A 21,295-nucleotide genomic window follows, 5' to 3' on the forward strand; every position below is an offset into this window, starting at 1 on the left:
AAGTTTCCATACCCCGCTTACTAGCTCTTCATACATTTTCATCTTTAGAGCTCTTGATAGTAATCAAGATTTGAATTGCTTTAAGTGAGCGGAGAAAGCTTTATTCGCCGCATTTACTCGCTCGTTTATTGCCACAGATATACCAGCATTACCACTGATATCTAGGCCTAAGGGTTTAAACTTGCCAACTCTCACTATGTACTCCCCGTCGATTTGAAGCATCGATGAGCATCATCTCTTGTTTTCTTCGCATTTGTAGATATTAACACATACGAGTATATTAGCGGTAGCGGTTTGACAGAACCTCTCCTCCAATTTCTGATGTAAGTCTTGATGTTCTTTCACAAATGGAGGAACCTGAATTTTTATGCCACTCTGAATGAAGCTGTTTTTTATGATTATATTTTGCGGAAGTTTGTCTTGTTTTATTATTTGATGTTTCATGCCTACACTGTGAGCATGTAATTCAGTTCAGGCACAAGTCCACTCTATGAGCAATTTTATTTAAAACATATTGTTGACTGAGTGGAAGGTCACACTATCTCGCCTGCCGGTTCGAAAACGCCCCATTTCAGAATCTGGTTAAAGGACCTTCAGAATTTTGTTGACCTGAGATAGGCGTTCTTGAACCATTAGCTGAGATAAGACTATCTTTCTCTCAGTCGACGACATACATACATATATTAATAGATGTAGATGCAAATGCACTTTTTAAATGAAATTAATCCGTTCATTTTTTTAGTCTGTGGACAAGTACGGCATTTCTAAAATCATCGAACGTACGCTGGATTCGCTGAAGCCACAAAATAAGATTCATGTAAGCTTCGATATCGATGCATTGGATAAGGCGGTAGCACCGAGTACTGGAACTGCTGTTTGTGCTGGTTTAACATTGCGTGAAGGCATTTCGGTTGTGGAGGCGTTGCGTGACACAAATCGTGTACAAGGCATTGACTTGGTCGAGTTGAATCCCAGTTTAGGTAGCGAACAAGATGTACAGACGACGATTGCCTCCAGCTTGGAGATATTGAAAAGCATGTGCGGTTACAAGCGCAGCGGTAGCTTTGCCAACATAAACCTGGATCTATTCAAGACGGTGAAAAATTAATGTACTACTATGATATGTACATATGTATTTAGTAGATTGCACGTTACGTTACACATGTAGATACGAGTATACTTAGGCAATATCAAGAAATAAACATGTTTTATTAAAGTATAATATTTTTCCGCTGATCGCTACATTTGACATTTCACAAAATTACTTACATACATACATTCATATATAACATGTATTATTAATGCATAAATATTCAAATACGAGTATAGTACATGTGCATATGTACATATCCCTAAATTTGTTTTTGTTTTTTTAATTTCTTAATAAGATTCTAAATGAAGGCATACAAAGGGTCGGTAGTGAAACTTAAGCAGTTGATGTTTCCATTCTCTGCACTTTTATACTTTTGGCTCTAGGTACTTCTCTAGCGTTTCATCAGCAGCTATGTGCACATAAGTTGCAATGCCGCTCGTCGCTTGTGGCACGTTTGTACTTAGCAAACTTACACTGCTGGACATACTGTTCGCCGTATTTATGAGATTATTCGAAAGTATTTTCGTTGTGTTGATCTTGGAATCCCCACTTTGCATTTTACATGTATTTGCATCATCGAAGGATGGAGTGGTCGTATGATTTACTGATTGCTGCAACAGTTGCGGCGCTAATGTCTTAATAGTTACACGCTGCAGAGAAACCAATAAAGAATTCAAAATGCCTGCAAGCAGATAGCATTGTTATGACCAGAAGAAGACACAATACAAGGAAATTGATATTACCAGAGATTACAATGATGCCGGCAATTATTGAGCAGAGACGAATTGTAAATTGCAGGAGATTATCGCGATCAGTGCGTACAATTATCTTCAACGCCGACCAATCATATTTGAAATAGATGCCAGGAGACCCATACGAATTTTTAGTTGAATCTAAAAAGTATGTAATACAAATAAATATTTTTAAATTTTATTTGCTCGATAGATTTAAATATCACTTAATTTAAGCAAAAATATTTGTGTACGCACCCAGTTGACGTACATTCTCCGTTACTGAATACTGGTACGTATTGATGGTCGTAAAAGTTTTATGTATTTCGGTTGGCACAATTTTCAAAAAATACTGTACTGTCGTCTCCTCATCGGCCACCACAGTCTCATCGCCCTCCAGCGGTTGTACTATGCGACGGGAATATTGTCCAAAGCTAAGGCGGTTGATGCGATGCGTAAAGTTAGTTGGTGTTCTTCGAAAATCAATCGTCCAATGATCCCCAAAGAGGCCGACAAATGGTTGTGCTCCGCCAACCAAATGCAGCACTCCAGCAACCTTAAAATTATTACGTTTTCTTTATCTATTTGATAAAATCAATAAATTAAAGTCAAAATCGCATAATATGTAGGCATATACATACATACATACATTTCCTTTTTGTACAATAATATTTATTTATATAAAAATAATTTATTATTTACATACTGAAAATTACAATTTAAAATCGAATATGCATTCGTTACATTTTGTATAATAATAATGAAAATAAATGTTATCAAGCTTTATAATTTCGGGTTTTCAAATAATGGTCCTCGGGATATTTCAATATCTGAATATGGCTGTAACTGTGCAATGTTGAGTGCTCGAAACTTTTTCAATACAAGTAGCGAGTAAAACTTCTGTGCCGCCTGCTTTCTGGTATTGTTTACGGTTAATGTTGACAATATTAGGCAGTCCTGTTTGAGTAAGCGTGATTTGACCGTGTAGAAAAGTTGCGCAGCTCTCTTATTGAGTACGCGTTCCTCAAATTGTTCATCTGTCTCATTCTCCAATTGCTCCTCGGCAGGATTTGGAGGTGGTGGTGGCAAATCATAGTCATTCCAATCGGAAGATATATCGCTTGTGCGTTGCGTTTTATTTGTCTGCGCTTCTTGTTGCATAATTGGCATATTTTCAGCTTCTTGCAGTATGGATGATACTTGATCGGCTGGTAGGTTGGGTAGATTCTCAATGTTTTCAATACCGGAATGATGCGGAGTTTGATATCCATGATGAAGTCCGGTAGGTGTCGCGTCCCCGTGATTGAAATCATCGGATGCATCGATACCATGATGAATATTACCCGGCGTTAGAGGTAAATCGTTTAGTGCAGTTAAATTGTCAATAACATTTATATCATTCATACTTAGCATACGACTGGGGCTCCGCATGTTGTCGAACAACGAGCTCTCTGCAGGTGGCATCAAATTGTCTGTCAAAGAAAATTGTGCTTGTACAGCACTCTGTTCGAGGTCGCGCACAGGCTCCGGAGCCGTAAGACTCTGTGCTGTAACATCCGTAGTGTTCTGCTGTACCACTTGTATATCATGTTTCCGTTTCCGTCCACGCTTATTATTAATTATATTTGCATCATTTTCATTTTGTATATGCTCTATAGCCAATAAGTCCGATGGGCCCAGAATGGAGAAGTCTTCAAGCGCTGAACCATGTGAAACTAAATGACGATGATAATTCATGAATAGTGCCCGCGCTGGAATAGTTCTAGAGGGTAGTGAAAAAAGTTTTTCCACACCACCCGTTTCCTTCCAGTATGTCAATCTCTTTGTTGGTGGGGCCAAATCCAACGTCGTCACAATATCAGATGTGTTTGCCAATTGTGCCTTCATTTCTTCGCCTGATATGTTTTTAACTTCATCGACAATGAGCTTACGTTTGCGCTTAGCTTTCGTCACACCTTTGTAGGCAGAAGCGTCTACTGGTGCCAGTGCAAAGCTCTCATCCTCATTTTGTAGCAAGGTTGACTGATCTAAAGGATTTTCATCTTCTTTCGAATTACCTATAGCCTCATTACCTTCTTCTTTTTGGGCTTCTTTCTCAACCTCATTTGCTTCAGAAGCGTGTTCACAACTTGATGCCACTGACGGTGGCCTAATATCCATATTATCCATACCATCGTCATCAGACTCTTGTGCTGCACCGATTGCTGCTTTCAGATTATTGTCACTGGTATCCAGGCGAGGTTCAGCAAATAAGTCATCTTCAAAAAGTTCGGGCTGACCAAATTCATCACCAAAACCGTCCCCATCTAAACGGGAGTTAGCTAAATCCGAGTCGTTCAACGTAATCTTCGGTTCATCTGCCAAAGTTACATTAGCTATTCCACCATCTCCAAATAATTGATCATCTATATTGGCATCAATCGGTCCTCGAATCAAATCAGGAGTATCACCTTCAAATCCCATATCACCAAAACCGTCATCATGGATTGAAAGCGACAAACTGCCTCCATAATCTTCGCGCATAGTGATCTCATCCGCTCTCGATTGGTTTATTGCAAATTGTGCTTCAATGTCAATATCGTTCAACTCGGGCAACGCTGTGTCGAAATCATGAAAAACTTCTGGTAGAGTGATCGCATTCACATTAGCTTCCCTATGACCTTCGGGTAAATCAACCATTCCCGGCCTAAAAGCCATTTTGATCTTAACAAACGCTTCATTACAATCGGCTAATAAATATTTGGCTTTCCTCGAATAAATCCTAACGACGCCCAACAGCAGATGCCCCGATGTGCGAAGCGCCAATTTTACTTTCGGTTGCATTATGCCTTCCACAGATTTCTCAATATTCGTCTCAAACACATGCGCCTTTGTAATTTTCTTATCCCAATGGGCAGCTAACCATACACGGGCCAATGGCCCCTTTTTGGCCAAAATTAAATGAGCATAAAACATATTTTATAAAATTCTAACAGCTACGACACAATTAACCAAACATTTCTTTACAGCTTTCTTTTTGATTGGATTTTCAGAGTAGCCACATGTACGCAATTACAATTTATTTAATTGGGATGTGTATACGTTATTGCCACTTAAACAAAAATTTACAGCCAAATTTTCACCATGTCTACTTATTCAACCATATTGAAATATTATTACATTTTTACTCAAAACAAAATTATGTACATATATCGTTTCTCAAATAACAAAACAATATAACAAACAACAAATAATTAACAATGGCAGTATATAAACGCCAATAACATTCACACACATCAATATTTCATATCGGAGCTTAATAAATGGCAGCACCCTGAATTGCCAATTGCTTTTAACAGCGCATCTTCACATTCAATTAATTATTGCCGATCAGCTGTCGTTTCCCCTGACATATATGAGGCATAAAAAAACAAATTCTTCAACTTAAGCCTTAGTGAGAACGTATTGAAGTAGGTAAAAATAAAAAAAAATTTACTAAGAAAACCAAAAGATCAAAATTTTGTGTTTCTACGGCAGTTTTTTGTGGCAACCCGAAAATGTCACTGAAGTGGTCGGTAGTTGGACGGTGTTTCTGCGTTATCAGAACGACCCGAATTTATATTCAGCCCAAAACTGGCACTCGAAAATTTGTATGCTGATGCAACAATAAGAAAAAATATAGAAACATTTGCTCTCATAATCAGTCAGCTGGTCTGACTAAAATTAAAATTGTATAGTGCTAAATATTATATGATGCAAACTTCACACATTAAAAGAAGTAAATTCGCATATTTCGGACATATCTCTGAGTATGCTGCTCTACACAACAACAAAGTAAAAGATAAACAAAGTTTTACAATTTAGAGAACAGATTAACTTATAAAAAATGTCGAATCTGCTGTTCTACTGATACTGGTTTGTGGATGTGCCTTGGCTAAAAAAAAGACGCAAACTAAAATTATGAGCTCATTTAAATGATGTTGTCACGATTAAAATCTCGTGGTGAAGAAGAATTGACGGTCAAAGTGTCAAAGATTCTTAAGCTCATATATACTCCTCTTCATGAGCAATGAACGGTATCTAATGGCAATACAGGGTGCAAACGATAGTCGAGAACATGCTTATATGTGTGTATAACTTTCAGAAGCCGTTATTTTTCTTTTTGCTCTTTTTCAGATAAGGCATAGAGGACTACAACTTTACTCAAGAAATGAAGATACATGCAGTTATCGTCGCTATATCACACCGATTTAGAAGTCTCTAATTTTCTTAAGTGCGCCCGTTCATTCGTTCATAAGGTTGCCCGTGAATTGGTAGTATCAGGCACAGATCGAGATGGATTTTTATAGATACATATATAATATAATAAGTTAATGTTGTGTAAAAAATTCGTAAAGTTTCATTAAGTTTTGTTCAAAAGCTAATTAATATTACTTTTAAGTTGTCCTCAAATACAGTACGCACCCTGTATATTGTCTGACTGATAAGTAAAAAATTGTAAGCTTTTGCCCGTGGTAATATCCATATAAGAGACCCTGGTTGCCACGATTCCTAATTGTTTTTTATTCGCTATCCAAAAATATTCCAAGAAATTGTTAAAACATCTTTATTGCACTGAATATTTTTAGAAAAATGATGCCGGAAATAAAGTGAATACTTAAGTTTCCGCATAAAGGAACTTTCTTTTACGCCTGAGGTATATCAACTAAAGTTGTTTTATTCCAATTTCGCACAAAACACTTAAAAAATTAATACCAAATGAGCTTGTTCGATTTTCATTATTATGCATTTTTTAAAAAACATTTTGAAACAGATGTATTTTCAATCTAATTAGTTTCATCTTGTAAAATAATAAAATTTTAAGTAATATTGATGTTTTATTACCCCACATATACACATCGAAGGTTCAATTCTTAAAATCTGTAATTTTCTAGCCTTAATTTTGTTCTGCCATACTAACATGTTGGCGGCCGCCGTAGCCGAATGGGTTGGTGCATGATTACCATTCGGAATTCACAGAGAGGTCGTTGGTTCGAATCTCGGTGAAAGCAAAATTTATAAAAACGTTTTTCTAATACCGGTCGCCCCTCGGCAGGCAATGGCAAACCTCCGAGTGTATTCCTGCCATGAAAAAGCTCATCATAAAAATATCTGCCGTTCGGAGTCGGCTTGAAACTGTAGGTCCCTCCATTTGTGGAACAACATCAAATCGCACACCACAAATAGGAGGAGGAGCTCGGCCAAACACCTAACAGAAGTGTACGCGCCAATTATTTATTTATTTTTTTTATACTAACATGTTATTTTCAAAAAGTCAGTAAGCTAGTCAATTTGTGGAGCTTGTGTGCAAAAACCGCCAAGGTGAGTTGTAAAACCATTAAACAACCATTTATGTTAAGTCAACTTTGATAAGATTTTCAGAAACATGGAGATGTCTTGACAGTGCGAACTCGTGATTTTCACCCATTATTGTTTTAACACATATATTTTAACATATTCTATGGAAGATGCAGATGTGAGGATAGTTAAATTTGAACTCGTCATGGCCACTATTCGATTTTCGCACAAATGACGATTTAATGAGTCCTATTAAATGATTGTCACAATGGGTCCGCTGCAGCAACGAATTTGACTCAGATCAAATAGATTATGTGTTATCCATGTACGGCACATTGGTAGCGCCCTCGATTTAAATACACATAATCTATTTCGCTCTCAGTGAATTCGATGCTGCAGCGGACCCATTGTGACAGGTCTCTTACTGAATTACTAATTAGTGACATAAAATATCACTTTTACGGAATGGTTTTATGTTAATAACTTTTGAACAAATTGTGCTGCCTCACCGGAATATTAATATATACTGGGAACAAAAACGCGTCATTAATATTGACTATTTTTCACCAATTTTGGCACCTGGTCTTGAACTAGAAAATTACCCGAGAAATCCTTACCTTATTAATACCCAAAGTGCCATGCAAGCGACACGCGTCGTATTGCTCCTCGTGCAGGGTTTTGATATTCTTCAGCGGTTTAGTAATCATGTCATTATTTTTAATAATATCCTTAAAAAGTATATCCGCAACGGAATGATATTCTTCCCGTAAGAATGTATTCATATGTTGCATGCGTTCAAACTGTAATCGTTCCTCTTCAGGTAAAGCCCACCAAGTTCCTTCTCGTTGCAATGTACCATATGCAAAAACATCCTGCTGAGTCTCATCCATGAGATCAACACCGGAAAGAGCTGTTGCGATTATAAAATTACTAATTCAACTCCAAACTGTTATACATGTATGTACTATACGTACATGGACATGGCATGGCCACGGTTAAGTCGACATGCATTTGCACCTTATCATCCATGTCGATATCCGGTTCAAATTGATATATGAGATTAGCTTCTCTGTAATAGCATACTTCCTTGTAAACAAGGTAAATAATGAGCAGACGACTGAGTAAAGATACTGTGTTAAGAATGAAACGTCATATTTTGCATATCAGTAGGTACAAATATTTAGAAATCTATTTACATGTGCCACCGATTTCTGTTGTCACCGTATATTTTTCGGGTACTTTCTTGAATGCATCTAAATTCTTGGCTAACTCAATAATGTTACTTTTGTCACCACGATAACGCAATGTAGCCGTCATTTTTCGTTAATTTTCAACTAAATATGTACGCTTCACACTGGCTAAAAAAACAAATCCTTAGAACAGCTGTAACTCAAAAATAAGTCATGGTTGGTAACGCGATTTTACCGGGTATTGCCAATAAACATATACTATTTGAATTCAATAACTTCCTTAATTTATAAGACATTTTTTTTTTAAATGAACATATGTTCATTGTACATTTTGGTCTGAATATTAGTTAAATATATATTATTGTCCAAATTTTAGTGGAACTTTTTCCCCTCTTAGGGTACGAAAATTAAGTTTGGCAACTCTTAACATGACGTAGGCTATACTGTTCAGCTTGACGGATTGGTAGCAACGCCATTTTCATATGTATATAAGACAAAATGAAGATTCTTCCAAACGTTGTCGCGTTTAGTTGGAAAAATCATTTTTATATTGTGCATTAAGGAGAAAACTGTTTTCTATACTGTAATTTACATATTCTGTAGTAATGGCTGCAAATTGGATAAAAATTACTGATAGGTAAGAACCGGAATGAGCAAATATTGTGTTTGAAAATTAATTTCCATTAAGAATGACTAAAATTTAGTATACATACGTGTTAGATAACCATTTTTAATTAAAAAATTTAATTTGTATAGAGCCCGAGAGGGAATTAAAATTATAAATGCCCTGCCTTACGATACATTTACTACGGTTCTTAATTTTGTGCATCGGCAAATGACGCCCGTCGCTACCGAAGATGTTATTGAGCCGGATAATGCCCTAGAAGAATTAGAACGTTTGGTCGGTGTGCCGCGTACGGATTTTCTTTTAATGATTAAAACATTTTCTTACATCCTACGACGCACATCAACATTTGTTATAAAGCCAACTCGGTTGCATGCAGAGTTGCGAGAAAAACTTCAGCTACAAGATGATGCAAAAATCGACGCGATTGTGAGGTTATGGGTGCGGCAAACGACGCCGATTATGAATAGTTTGGCTTGTGAACGGTATGAATCGAATGAAATACAAGATGTGGCATGGAAGTTAAATGTGGAAATCTCATCACACTGTGAACAACGAGAGAAAAATGCTTTAGCAATGTTGCAGTTAAAAACTGGTACTGGAGAAGGTATCAATTTAGAGATGAACCATGAAGAGTTACTTCAACTGTATAATCAATTTGAAGGTATACAAAGCGAACTAGATTCGTTGAAACATCAACAATCTCAATCGCATCAAAAGGCTCTAAAGGAGTAGGTTATACCAAAGCCCGCAGCACAAAAGAAATTTTATGAAGTGTAAGTAAACTAAATGTATATATACATACTCATGAGTGTGAAAACTCAACCTGAAGAATAATGTCGGAAATTAGAATTAAGATTATGTGATAAATGCTAGTCAACTATAAATAATATATAATATAAAACTTATAAAGAGGGTAATGTAAAAACTTGTTGCTTATATACTAAATTCAATGCAAAGTATTTAATAGTTGTACTCACCCTTATCTGTTACTGTCAAATACTATTCGGTGTATGAATATTTGGGGAGTCATGCATTGGTTTTCGTTTTTGATTTATAACGATGTCTTCTGAATACAAATATGGGTTTTTATAATGAAAATTATGTGCTTCAAATGATGAACAAGTGAACAATGGGGGCCTTAAAGACCAAAACAGAAGAGGACTGGGCTAATCATCGACTTACACAGAGAGAATATAAGAAAAAAGTACGGAAAGCCAAACTTGAATCCTATAGAAATTTCTGCAGTAACGTCGAAGAAATGAGGAAACAGCGAGACTTTGTAAGGTCCTACATTTAGACCGCCCAGTAAGGCTGGATTCCATTCGAAAACCTGATGTTTCATACACCATTTCCAAATCGGAAACGTTTAATGCTCTACTCGAAACCCATTTTCCGGGTAGTAGAACTCTCTCTGAAGTTGAGAGTGGCATGAACAATAACGGTAGCAACGGTGGAACCTCTAGGTACAGCTGGTATATTGCTAGTCGGATAGTGACAAGGGAATCGATAAGGTTTTCCTTATCTTCCTTTGAGAACTTTAAGTCCCCTGGACCTGACGGAATATTATATATCCAGCAATGCATAAAAAAGGAGGAGACAGGCTGATTGAGGCCCTGAAAAGGATCTTCGCAGCCTGTCTTGCATTTGTTTATATACCATCCCAATGGCGACGCGTACGAGTAGTATTTATTCCGAAACCAGGAAAAGGGGACTTTTTCCTAGCAAAAAGTTTTAGACCAATCAGGTTGTCATCGTTCATGTTGAAAAGTCTGGAACGAGTGGTGGAGACACATATTCGAGTGGGGGTATTGCCGAGAAGTCCACTTAGTAGAAATCAACACGCTTACCAGAGTGGAAAATCATGTGAAACAGCTTTACATGATCTTGTTAGCAAGATTGAAGCTGGGCTGGAAGCTGACGAATACACAATGGGCGTGTTCGTGGACATTGAGGAAGCTTTTGATAAAGCCACTTTCGGCTCGATATGTTCTTCTGCCGTACGACACGGAGTTAATCAAGCCATTATAAAATGGATATATTCCATGCTCTCTGAGAGGCTGTTAACCGCTGGTGGGAGCAGTGTCGAACAAATCACAGTTAGGGCCAAGCAAGGATGTCCCCAAGGGGGTGTTCTTTCTCCGCTACTATGGTGCTTCGTCGTAAACTCTCTATTAGTGGAGATGCAGGAACTCGGTTTTCACGTCCAAGCATATGCGGTCGACGTCTGAAGGTGAATCGTGCTTTGAAGATTTTTCAGCAATGCCGTGGAGCCTTTGGCAAAACCTGGGGTCTGAAACCTGCTGTGGTCCTATGATATACACAGCACTTATCAGACCAATCATCACTTACGCTTCTGTGGTCTGATGGCGACGGAGCATGGTTAAGTCCACAATCCGGGAACTATACAGGCTGCAAAGAAGTGTATGTTTATGCATCACGGGTGCCATGAGTACAACCTCTGGTGATGCCCTAAATGCCGGGTTTGGAGCCGGATGGTACTTAAATATAGTAATAAGTATCACTATGCTATGGGGGAAATGGCAACTGAAGTTTTTGCCATCCTGAAAGTAGCCGAATGGATAATCGAGAGGAGATGGGGCGGGAAACAGATTGGAGTCTTCAGTGACAGTCAGGCTGCATTGAAGGCCCTGGAGAACGCGAAGCAAACATCAAAGATTGTTCAAGAATATAAGAAGCTTAATTCTGTCGCAAGTACTTATATGGGTTCCGGGACACTCCGGTGTCCAAGGAAACGAAATTTCCGATGAATTGGCCAACCGTGGATCAGCGGTGCCCCACAGGGGCCAGGGCCAATAATCGGAATCAGTTCCGCAGGAATCAAGAATTGGATCAGCGATTATGTAGGCAATCTACATAAAGAGCGATGGTCCGGTCTAGAACACTGCAGAACTGCAAAGTGTTTTGTGACAAGTCCGAACAGAAAACTGTCAAACTTTCTACTAAAACTTAGAAGGAAAGACATTCGGTTGATGGTCGGCATCATTACAGGACACAACCCATGGGGTCAGCATATGACCACCATTGGAATCATCGAGGACCCGGTATGCCTGTCATGCTTGGAGGAGGCGGATAGCACTGAGCACTTTCTCTGTGAGTGTCCTGCCTTTGCTAGAGCACGACTACGAGTATTGGGTTCCGATGTCATGAGAATGAGTAATATTCGTTCTCTAAAACTGGACGATATTTACAGATTTGCCAAAGAATCTGGAAAATTCTAACAGGACTAACTATCTCTGTCTCTATTCTTTCCTATCTCTTTCCCTGATATTTTTCTCCTTCCCTCCTTGACTATCCACCCCTTTCCAGAGCTTTAAATACAATGGGCTCTTTAGCCTGAGTGTTTTAGGAGCCACCAAATCTCCTGGTGCTCCTTGGCTCGACCTTTTCAAATTTCAAATCCCCCAATGGCTATCGCGGGGAGGCATGTCAGTGCAGTCTGACCGACGTTTGCAGCATCATCTGCCAAGCTTGCTTTATACGGAACTTCATCTCTATTTACACGATCTGACCTTCGTTCAGCCGATTGAGTTTCCCAGACAAAATTATTTCTACCGTATAATTTAGTTGATGGGCGACCACGTCGGCAAGCTTTTGAAGACGATTGATTTGTTTCATTCTCTTAACATTTACGAGATACTAGAGACCGTTGATTTTGAACTCCATCTTGCATGTCTTCTTCGTCATCATCAGTTTGATAATCACAGGATCCTGATGATACATCTGGTTCTGACTCCGTGTCCGATTGTTATTCATAATCAGAATGATTGTCAACAACTTCTTCCAACAATTCTTTACGCAGAGTTGGCGTGTGAGAATCTTACTTCTGAAAAAAAATATAAAATTCCTAAATACGTTTGGAAAAATATGAGTGTCTCCCACAAGTACACGATTATTATTGAATTTGCTCATTCGAAAGAGAAAGTAGTCTTTCTCTGTCGATACGTATACATTCTTACGGGGGAATAGATGACAGCAATAACAACACGCAGTAATCAAATAAAAAAATCTTTTTCACTTCTCGCGTGTAGATGCACGTTTTTTTTGTCAAAGTAATTCAATTTTTTAATTATGTATGTGTATTTGAGACATAAAAATTGTTTATATTGTAAATGGAGGGTACTTCCAGATATTTTAAAGCCGGATGGCTCACGATTAAATTCTGATAGAAATAAAACGACTGGCTATTTTTACGATCCAAGCGGAAGTGACTTCCATTTTATTCTTTCTTCCATTTGTCATTTAGGGTTGCCTTATTTTACTTAATACTACATCTCTTCTTAGCATTACTCTACGTTTACATTATTGGGTGTATCTTATACTATGCCTACACTTACATTAACATACATTCCATCAATAGGCGACCTTAAGGGTTTTACAACTCGACCAAACCTGATAAGTGATCGCCCTCGATCATTCGCGGTTCATCAAACTCAGAATAATCTCCTAGGGGATCACTTTCCAACTCTATGCATTCATCGGGTTGCTGAACCCACCTTTTTATGCGGTGAGCCTCGATAACCCCATCATACGGAAGCTGGGTGAGCTGACAACCGCCAATGTCGCGGACAACATACCTGTCGTTTCCTAAACTTTTGTGAATGACATAAGGACCTCGATATCGGGGTATAAATTTCTTGTTACTACCAGCCGTGGTGTCTACATTCCTTATGACCACATAATCACCTGGGATGTACTGGGTACTAGGGCTACCCTTTGAAGCCCGCTTAACGTCATACTCCTGCCTAGCTGTAATAGCCTTAGATGCTCTGTCTCGTATCTGGGTAAGATCTCGTTCGTAATCAGGACACAACATATCCTGAAAGTATTCGGTAAACTCATCCACTATTACTCCCCTTTGTTCCACGCCAAACAAGAGTCGACTGGGAGTATCCCTACAGGTACTGTGAATTGAGTTATTCATGGCATATTCCACCTCAAGTAATTTACTAACCCAGTCGTCATGCTTAATTTCATCCGTCAGTTTACCCAGCATCGTCTTTAGAACTCTATTTACTCTTTCTACCTGACCATTTGCCTGTGGAGAAGCTACCGCGACTTTTATATGACTTACATTTCGTTTCGTTAAAAATGAACTAAATTCTAAAGAGGTGAAACAGGTTCCTCGGTCAGTCACAATTCTCCTTGGTCTACTATAATAACTAAAGTACTTGTCAAGAGCATTAATAACTTCCTTAGCGCTTGTTGTATTACACGGATAAAGTTTTACGAATTTTGTGAAACCATCAACAACAACTAAAATGTGTTTACGTTTAGATCTAATCGATGGTAATGGTCCAAAATGATCCAAGTGGATCGTATCAAATGGCAAAGCAGTTTTGGAGATGGGATACAAAGTTCTTTCCTTATTCTGTGGGGGTGTGGCATACATTATGCACTTCAGACAATTTCTTACAAACCTTTCCACTTTTAATCTCATATTGGGAAACCAGTAGTACAATTTTAGCTTCTCATGTGTCTTTTCAGTTGCTAAATGACCCATTTTTTCATGTATCACGCGTATGACATTAGACTCCATCTCATGAGGTACGTATAGGGCCATCTTCCCGTCTTGATTTCTTTTGTAAACAACCCTGTCCATCAGATCATAGTCAGTGACATTTTCGCGTTCCAAACGGTCTCGTATAGTCTTAACATGGTTATCTCGCTCTTGTGCGACTTGTATTTGGAATTGGATATCATCCACATCTATGATTAAATCTATCTGTCTCCTGCTTAATGCATCGACGTGGCCCATCGCAGCACCTCGCTTATGTCTTATTTTATAATTAAAGTTCTCTAATTCAAGGGCCCACCTAGCTATTCTGGGATTAAGCTGCCTCCTATCAAGAGTTAAGGTTAGTGAGTTGCAATCAGTTACTATTGTGAAGGGAATACCCTCTAAGTAAGTCCTAAACCGTCTCAATGCATATATGATTGCTAGCGTCTCCAGCTCAAAACTGTGGTATTTTGATTCTGCACTTGTTGCTGTTTTGGAGAAATATGATATTGGGTGAAACCTTTCATCGTCCTGCCGCTGCAATAGCACTGCTCCAAAACCTATGCTGCTTGCATCACAATGCAATTCGGTTTCCCTTTTGGGACTATATATGGCCAAAACTGGGCTCCGCGTCAGCCTAAATTTTAACTCGTTAAATGCGTCAATACACTCCTGATCAAACTCGAATCGCGCGTCTCTCTTAAGCAAGTTCTGCAAAGGTTTGGCTATCTGGGAAAAGGAAGGTACAAATCGGCGGAAATAAGAAAACAGACCTATGCATGACTGCAGTTGTTTTGAGTTAGTAGGTATAGGGAAATTTTGTATACTCTTAATATGGGAGTTGTTCGGCAGTATTCCTGTCCTGGTTACTGAGTACCCCAGATATTCGATTTCGTCATATCCAAATTTACACTTTTCCAGATTGAGTTTTAGTGCGCGCAAGGTAAGTCTGGTTAATACGGTCTTCAGCAGGTCTACATGTTCGTCAAATGTTTCGGTAGCGATAATAATATCGTCCATATAAATAATAATTTTCCTATTATCAACCATATCTCGAAAGACATGATTGATAAATCGTTGGAATACCGCAGGTGCATTCTTCAGTCCGAATGGCATTTTCAGAAATTCAAACTGTCCATTTGGAGTCACAAAAGAAGTTAATGGTATGGATTCAGGGGCCATATGCACCTGATGGAAACCGCTTTTCAAGTCTAATACTGAAAAATGCCTTTTATTTTGTAAATATTCGATACAGTCATCAATCAGAGGTAACGGGTAATTATCCCTGATGGTAAGTTTGTTAAGGGCCCTATAGTCTATGCACATACGGATTTTACCGCTCTTCTTTTTCACTAATACTACGGCTGAGGCATACGGCGAGTCACTCGGTCTTCCCCTCTTCACGAAGTTCCTCAATGATGGATTGCACTTGGCTGCGCTCCAAATATGACAATCGGCGGGGGGCGGAATGAAAAGGAACGTCAGTTGTCAAATGAATCTTCATCTCATATTTGTATGGTTCGGGCTTTATTTTTGACTTTAAATAATTATCATTAATAAGCTGCTTTAATTTATCACGACAGATTTTAGTCATGTTAGGACACACGTCAACATTACATTCGTCAGATGAAAAATCAATATGGAAAATGTCAGGTACGTCAACGGCAGTGAACTCACCCAAAGACAAGGAATCATTTAGAATGATTTTACTAGCATGGTTTCTTCCTAACTCATGCTGTTCCGCAACTGCGATAAATGCATTCGAGTCGGTTACAGAATTTAAGCTTTTTGGCTCCATAAGGGACCGTATTTGAAACAACTTATGCTTACTATATTTCTTCAGTGCCTTTGATAATTTAATGTTAAACAACCCCAGGAAGTCACGGCCCAAAATAATTGGCATAGTCATATTTCTATTGGAAATTACATTTAATTCAATTTCTTCAATTTTTCCACAGTATTTAACAAAAGTTTTTAAAACATAAAGTATTTCAATATATTTCCCACCAATGCCTTTGTATTTTTGAACTGGTCTCTTTACACATTCCTTTTGGACCCCTTTAGGAACCAGTGACTCCTGGATAAGGCTAGTCGGACTACCGGTATCAAATAAAGCCATTAAATCTATAACTAAAGGTTCAACATCGGTTTTTAATACTATACTTACATAATTAAATGCGCCAACCACGTCATGGTCTGTATCCACTTGTACGGCAGCAACTTCTCGGGGCTTCAAAACTTTTGGTGGGTTCGGGCAGGATCGGTGATCGTGCCCCATCTTCCAACATCGGAAACAGGCGTCATTTGGTCGCATAGGGTAAGGGCAGTTGGGTTTGATGTGGCCATCCTTCGAACAATTGTAGCACTTTATTTTTTGTTCGGCTGCTGGTTTTGTTGTTTTGGGAGCTGCTGTCTGTGCCGTGCCAACTGCAAAATATTTGTTTTGGAAACGGATCACCAGCGTCTTGAATTCGTCTAAGGTTCGGGCCGTCATAAGGATATGCGAGTTTGGGACATTCCCGATTCCATCAATAATAAAATCAATAACCTCAAGATCGCTGACATTGGCTCGTTTTCCTAAGGCTTGCATTGTCAGCACATAACAGTGCAGCGACTCATCTTTCCGCTTCCAGCGACGTTGTGCCAACATCTTATATATCTCATGCCGTGTGACGGATATGTCGAATTCGTCTTTTAGCGCTTTCCTTAGCGCACCATAGTTCAACGCTACTGTTGTCGTCAGGAAAACTTTCGCCGTGCCCGTCAGCGAACGACGAAGTGCAAGCAGTTTAAATCGGTCGTCAGCTCCAGTCGATTCCATTAGATCCTCAAAATCTTTTAGGAATTGGTTCACCGTTAAAGTGACATCATCTCCACTGAATTTGGGGATGGCATGTTCAAGGTCCCCAAATTCCAGACGCCGTATACTCTGATTTTTCGGACGGCCTTCGAGTTCTTCGATTTGTTTGGCCAGCTTGAAAATTTCTACCCGCTTTTGCAAAGCTGCGATCTCTTCATCTAGACCAATAAACATACTAGTCCGTCCACAGTTTCTAATATTGGTAGCGTCAGCAGCGGCACGTACGTCAGCAGCGGCACGTACATCAGTAGCGGCAGAGTCAAAAACATCAGAAGCGGCAATAATATCAATAGCGGCAGTAGTATCAATAGCGGCAGTAGCATTAGTAGCGGCAGTAGCACTAATAGCAGCATTAGTGTCAGTACCGGCAGTGTCGTCAGCAGAGGTGAAAACGTCGGCAGTAGCAGTGGCATCAACAGCGGCAGTACCAGCAGTAGCGGCAGAATTTAAATTATCGTCATTTCTTGAAATTTCCGTGCTCCGAGTGGCTCCTACCACATCCCGCAGCAATCGGCGCAATTGGGTTGTCGTTGCTGTAGTTGGAAATTCCACACCAGCCTCAGTCAGCACGTTAGTTAGTTCTTGGCGAATATTTGCCATTATCTCGCAAAATATTAAAGTTATCTTTAAAATGTGTAGTTTATTGGGTTGCGTTTGCACAACCCCACACCTGAGTTGGAAATGGAGGGTACTTCCAGATATTTTAAAGCCGGATGGCTCACGATTAAATTCTGATAGAAATACAACGACTGGCTATTTTTACGATCCAAGCGGAAGTGACTTCCATTTTATTCTTTCTTCCATTTGTCATTTAGGGTTGCCTTATTTTACTTAATACTACATCTCTTCTTAGCATTACTCTACGTTTACATTATTGGGTGTATCTTATACTATGCCTACACTTACATTAACATACATTCCATCAATAGGCGACCTTAAGGGTTTTACAATATAGATGAAGCTAAGTTTGTACATCGTATGTTTATATGTTATAGTATAATGGCCGTATACCAGATTTATGTAGTAAACAATATCATATAAAAATAAAATAAATTATTTAACATGAACAATCAAGATTCTACAATTTTTTATTAACAAACTAGCATTTCCCAGTGGGCTTCGCACCACCATACATAAAATGTTTTTTTATATCGCAAGAAATTTTTCATATTAAGTTTTCTTTATAGAACTCGTAAAATGTTTAAACAGTTGAATTAGTTGATTTTTTTCATTCAACATACTTTCTAAAGATGTCACATTAGCCTTTTCTGTACTTTTTTAAAATTTGATTGTGGTGGTCACCCACATATATACAGGTATGAAAGAGCCGATAAAAACTTGTAATTAAACTGTGATTCTTTAATTTCCATTTCAATTTTTTACGCTAAATAAATTATGCTAAAATAAATAAAGTTAAAAATGTTTTTCCAGTTCCTCCTGGAGCATTCAATTTTTTATTATATTTGCGTCCAAAATGACTTGCAATTCGATAAAAAATTGATGCGAAAGTTGATTGCATCGCAAAATAAAATTGTTTTCTTGAGGGCGAATCATCAATCGATACGAATAAAAATTCATCGCACTGACGGTTTTCGTTGATTTTTGACCTGCGATGCAAAAATTAATTAGCGTATGAAAATTATTTAAAAATCATATTTAAACAAAAATAAAATGTGTATGTACCAGTTGTTGGATTTATCATTGGTATGTTGATATGATAGCCATCGTCCCCTCTCCAAAACAAAATGGGGTATTGCAATGCATCATAACAGCGATGGAGTTCTGAAATACGTTGTTGTTGCTCATTTCTACGATACAAAACAATATCTCGTGGCTGAAACTGTAACAACAATAGCTACTTCATCAATCGTTGGTACATTGAATCGTCTGGCGTGCTCCCAATTGGTGTTTTATCGGCTTTTATTTTGATTTTGTGGCCATCGGTGGGCATCAGATCGAGTGCTACTTTGAACAATTTCACCAATTCATTGTGTTGATGGAACATTGTTTGCAATTCATTCACGATTGATCTTCTCGTATTCGTCGAAATTGCACAGCGCTGATCTAATTCACGATTCTCATCACCAATAAAATATATTTGCAAAAATTGATGGTCACCATCTGGGAATGGTAGCAAAGACCCAGCTCTATGGTATATTTGACCTTGAATCTGTAAAGTTCGAGAAATATATGTAGATAACGGATCTGAATTTTTAAAAACATTTTAACTGGTTGTAGTACATAAGAATGCAATCTCTTAACCTGAAGGCGAGTTCCCAATTGGTCTATATCTGGAGTCCTTAGTTACCCAGCGAAAAGAAAAGTCCTCTTTTCATTAGCATTTATCAACAACTGACAATGGATACTCATGTAGTTCAAACACATCCTAGGGTTATCCAGGTCCACGTTTTGGTCTATATCTCGAGACTCTAGTTACGGAGGGGCATTAAAAATACTCTATACTATAGCAATCATCAACAGCTCCCATTTGCTACCCATATTGTACGAACACATCCTTAAGTTATCGGGGTCCACATTTTGGCCGATATCTCGAGACCCTAGTCACGGAGCGGCATCAAAAATACTCTATACTATAGAATCATCAGCAGCTTCCATTTGCTACCCATATTGTACAAACATATCCTAGGGTTACCCGGGTTCACGTTTTGGCCTATTTCTCGAGACCCTGGTATCCGATTCTTAAAATTTCAAAACACAAACCATCTACTGAATAGTCCAAACAAAGCCCAAAAATTTGGTTTGGATAGGTGAGCCCGTTCTTGAGTTATAAGATTACCAAGGAAATGTAACTTCTTTTTATATATAGAATATCAAAAACTTACCTTTATTTTGTTTATTGACACTGCAAACAAGTCGATTTAAACAAAAAAAATCTATGTCGAGCAACGGTTGCGGCCACTCCGGGGTAACTAGTTACAACACTTATATAATTTTTATAAAAAAAATATATATTTATTTATATATTATATTTATATATAACATTAAATCTCACACTTGTTAACTATTGACAGATGTCGTTACTTGTATCAATTTTTAAATTACACCGCGTTACACACATTCTGTCCTATGAACCAAATATACTTTTTCGGAAAGGGGGTAAAAAATAAAAATACACGTGTATCGGCGATTTTCATGTACACGTCACAATTTTTTTTTTTTTTGTATTTTATAACTTTAAACGAGCAATTCTTGTATGCATATCTGTATAGCCACACGATCTCAGGATTAGCTTAACGGATTTGAATAAAATTGGGCACACAGATAGTGTATCACATTTCTAGACTTTTCACCTAGGTGTTGCCACTGACAACGTTTCACAGGGTTGCCACTTGTTCGAAAAAAAAAGTGCATGAGATATGCCGATGTGGGTTTCAAAACCCCGAATTTTTTTTATTAATTTTATTATATTAAAATTAAAAATTGTTACATTAAAAATTTTAATGCTTTTAAAGAAACTTAGGCCTTTTATTTTTGCGTTTGGAAGCATTTGTGTCAGTATCGCGACAAATAGACCAACAGTATTCGCCAAGCATATGCGTAACGTCTTGTCCTTTAAAGCGCTTTTCAATAGCCGCAATGTCCTGATGGAACCTTTCGCCATAAATCACCAGGGAAACAATCTAAATGATTGTGAAGGAAATGGATCTTTAGCAACATTAATATGCCCATTTCGCCATATGCCGAAATCATTTCTGCAACAATATTTTTATAATTTTCAGCTCGTTTGTTGCCAAGAAACTGCTCAATAACGGCAACTGTGCCTTTCCATGCACGTTGTTCGATAGCATTCAATTTTGATGAAAATTCATAACTTGCAACTTTTTTTTTTATCTGCGGACCACTGAAAACACCTTAAATTATACACATCATTAAAAAAATAAAGTTACTAAAAGCCTTCGTAAAAAAATACCTGTATGAATCTTTGCGCCGCTCAGTTT

At 38.2% G+C, this 21,295-nt stretch overlaps 5 protein-coding genes across 9 annotated transcripts in view; 2 read left to right on the forward strand and 3 right to left on the reverse strand.

Moving 5' to 3' along the window:
* The window catches only part of LOC128859259 (arginase, hepatic), a 63,057-nt gene extending 61,833 nt beyond the window's left edge, over positions 1 to 1,224 (forward strand). The window contains exon 5 of the mRNA XM_054096115.1: positions 743 to 1,224. Within this exon, the coding sequence (XP_053952090.1) occupies positions 743 to 1,108 (366 nt within the window). The 3' untranslated portion in view covers positions 1,109 to 1,224. The remainder of the gene's footprint in view (positions 1 to 742) is intronic.
* On the reverse strand, positions 1,191 to 8,524 carry LOC128859258 (endoplasmic reticulum-Golgi intermediate compartment protein 2). The gene is made up of 6 exons (XM_054096114.1): positions 8,337 to 8,524; positions 8,115 to 8,270; positions 7,758 to 8,050; positions 2,083 to 2,380; positions 1,837 to 1,986; positions 1,191 to 1,775 (listed from the first exon to the last, which is right to left on the reverse strand). Exons 1-6 carry the CDS (start codon positions 8,455 to 8,457, stop codon positions 1,459 to 1,461), a joined length of 1,335 nt encoding a protein of 444 aa, XP_053952089.1. The 5' UTR covers positions 8,458 to 8,524; the 3' UTR covers positions 1,191 to 1,458.
* On the reverse strand, positions 2,504 to 4,858 carry LOC128859255 (double-strand-break repair protein rad21-like protein 1). The gene has a single exon (XM_054096111.1). It carries the CDS (start codon positions 4,777 to 4,779, stop codon positions 2,608 to 2,610), a length of 2,172 nt encoding a protein of 723 aa, XP_053952086.1. The 5' UTR covers positions 4,780 to 4,858; the 3' UTR covers positions 2,504 to 2,607.
* A 239-nt stretch (positions 8,525 to 8,763) lies between the features above and the next one.
* LOC128859260 (COMM domain-containing protein 10) overlaps positions 8,764 to 21,295 on the forward strand; it is a 70,833-nt gene continuing 58,301 nt past the window's right edge. For 3 of the 5 annotated variants that reach the window (XM_054096119.1, XM_054096118.1, XM_054096120.1), the window contains exons 1-2: positions 8,766 to 8,967; positions 9,087 to 9,731. In XM_054096119.1, the coding sequence (XP_053952094.1) occupies positions 8,936 to 8,967; positions 9,087 to 9,690 (636 nt within the window). In that variant the 5' untranslated portion in view covers positions 8,766 to 8,935 and the 3' untranslated portion in view covers positions 9,691 to 9,731. Of the gene's footprint in view, positions 8,968 to 9,086; positions 10,275 to 21,295 lie in introns of those variants that run through there. The other 2 variants (XM_054096121.1, XM_054096116.1) reach the window with 2 other exon arrangements.
* Positions 14,712 to 17,936, reverse strand: LOC128857740 (uncharacterized). The gene is made up of 2 exons (XM_054093483.1): positions 16,644 to 17,936; positions 14,712 to 16,572 (listed from the first exon to the last, which is right to left on the reverse strand). Exons 1-2 carry the CDS (start codon positions 17,934 to 17,936, stop codon positions 16,564 to 16,566), a joined length of 1,302 nt encoding a protein of 433 aa, XP_053949458.1. The 3' UTR covers positions 14,712 to 16,563.

This window comes from Anastrepha ludens, chromosome 3 (assembly GCF_028408465.1).
Source record: "Anastrepha ludens isolate Willacy chromosome 3, idAnaLude1.1, whole genome shotgun sequence".
NCBI lineage: Eukaryota > Metazoa > Arthropoda > Insecta > Diptera > Tephritidae > Anastrepha > Anastrepha ludens.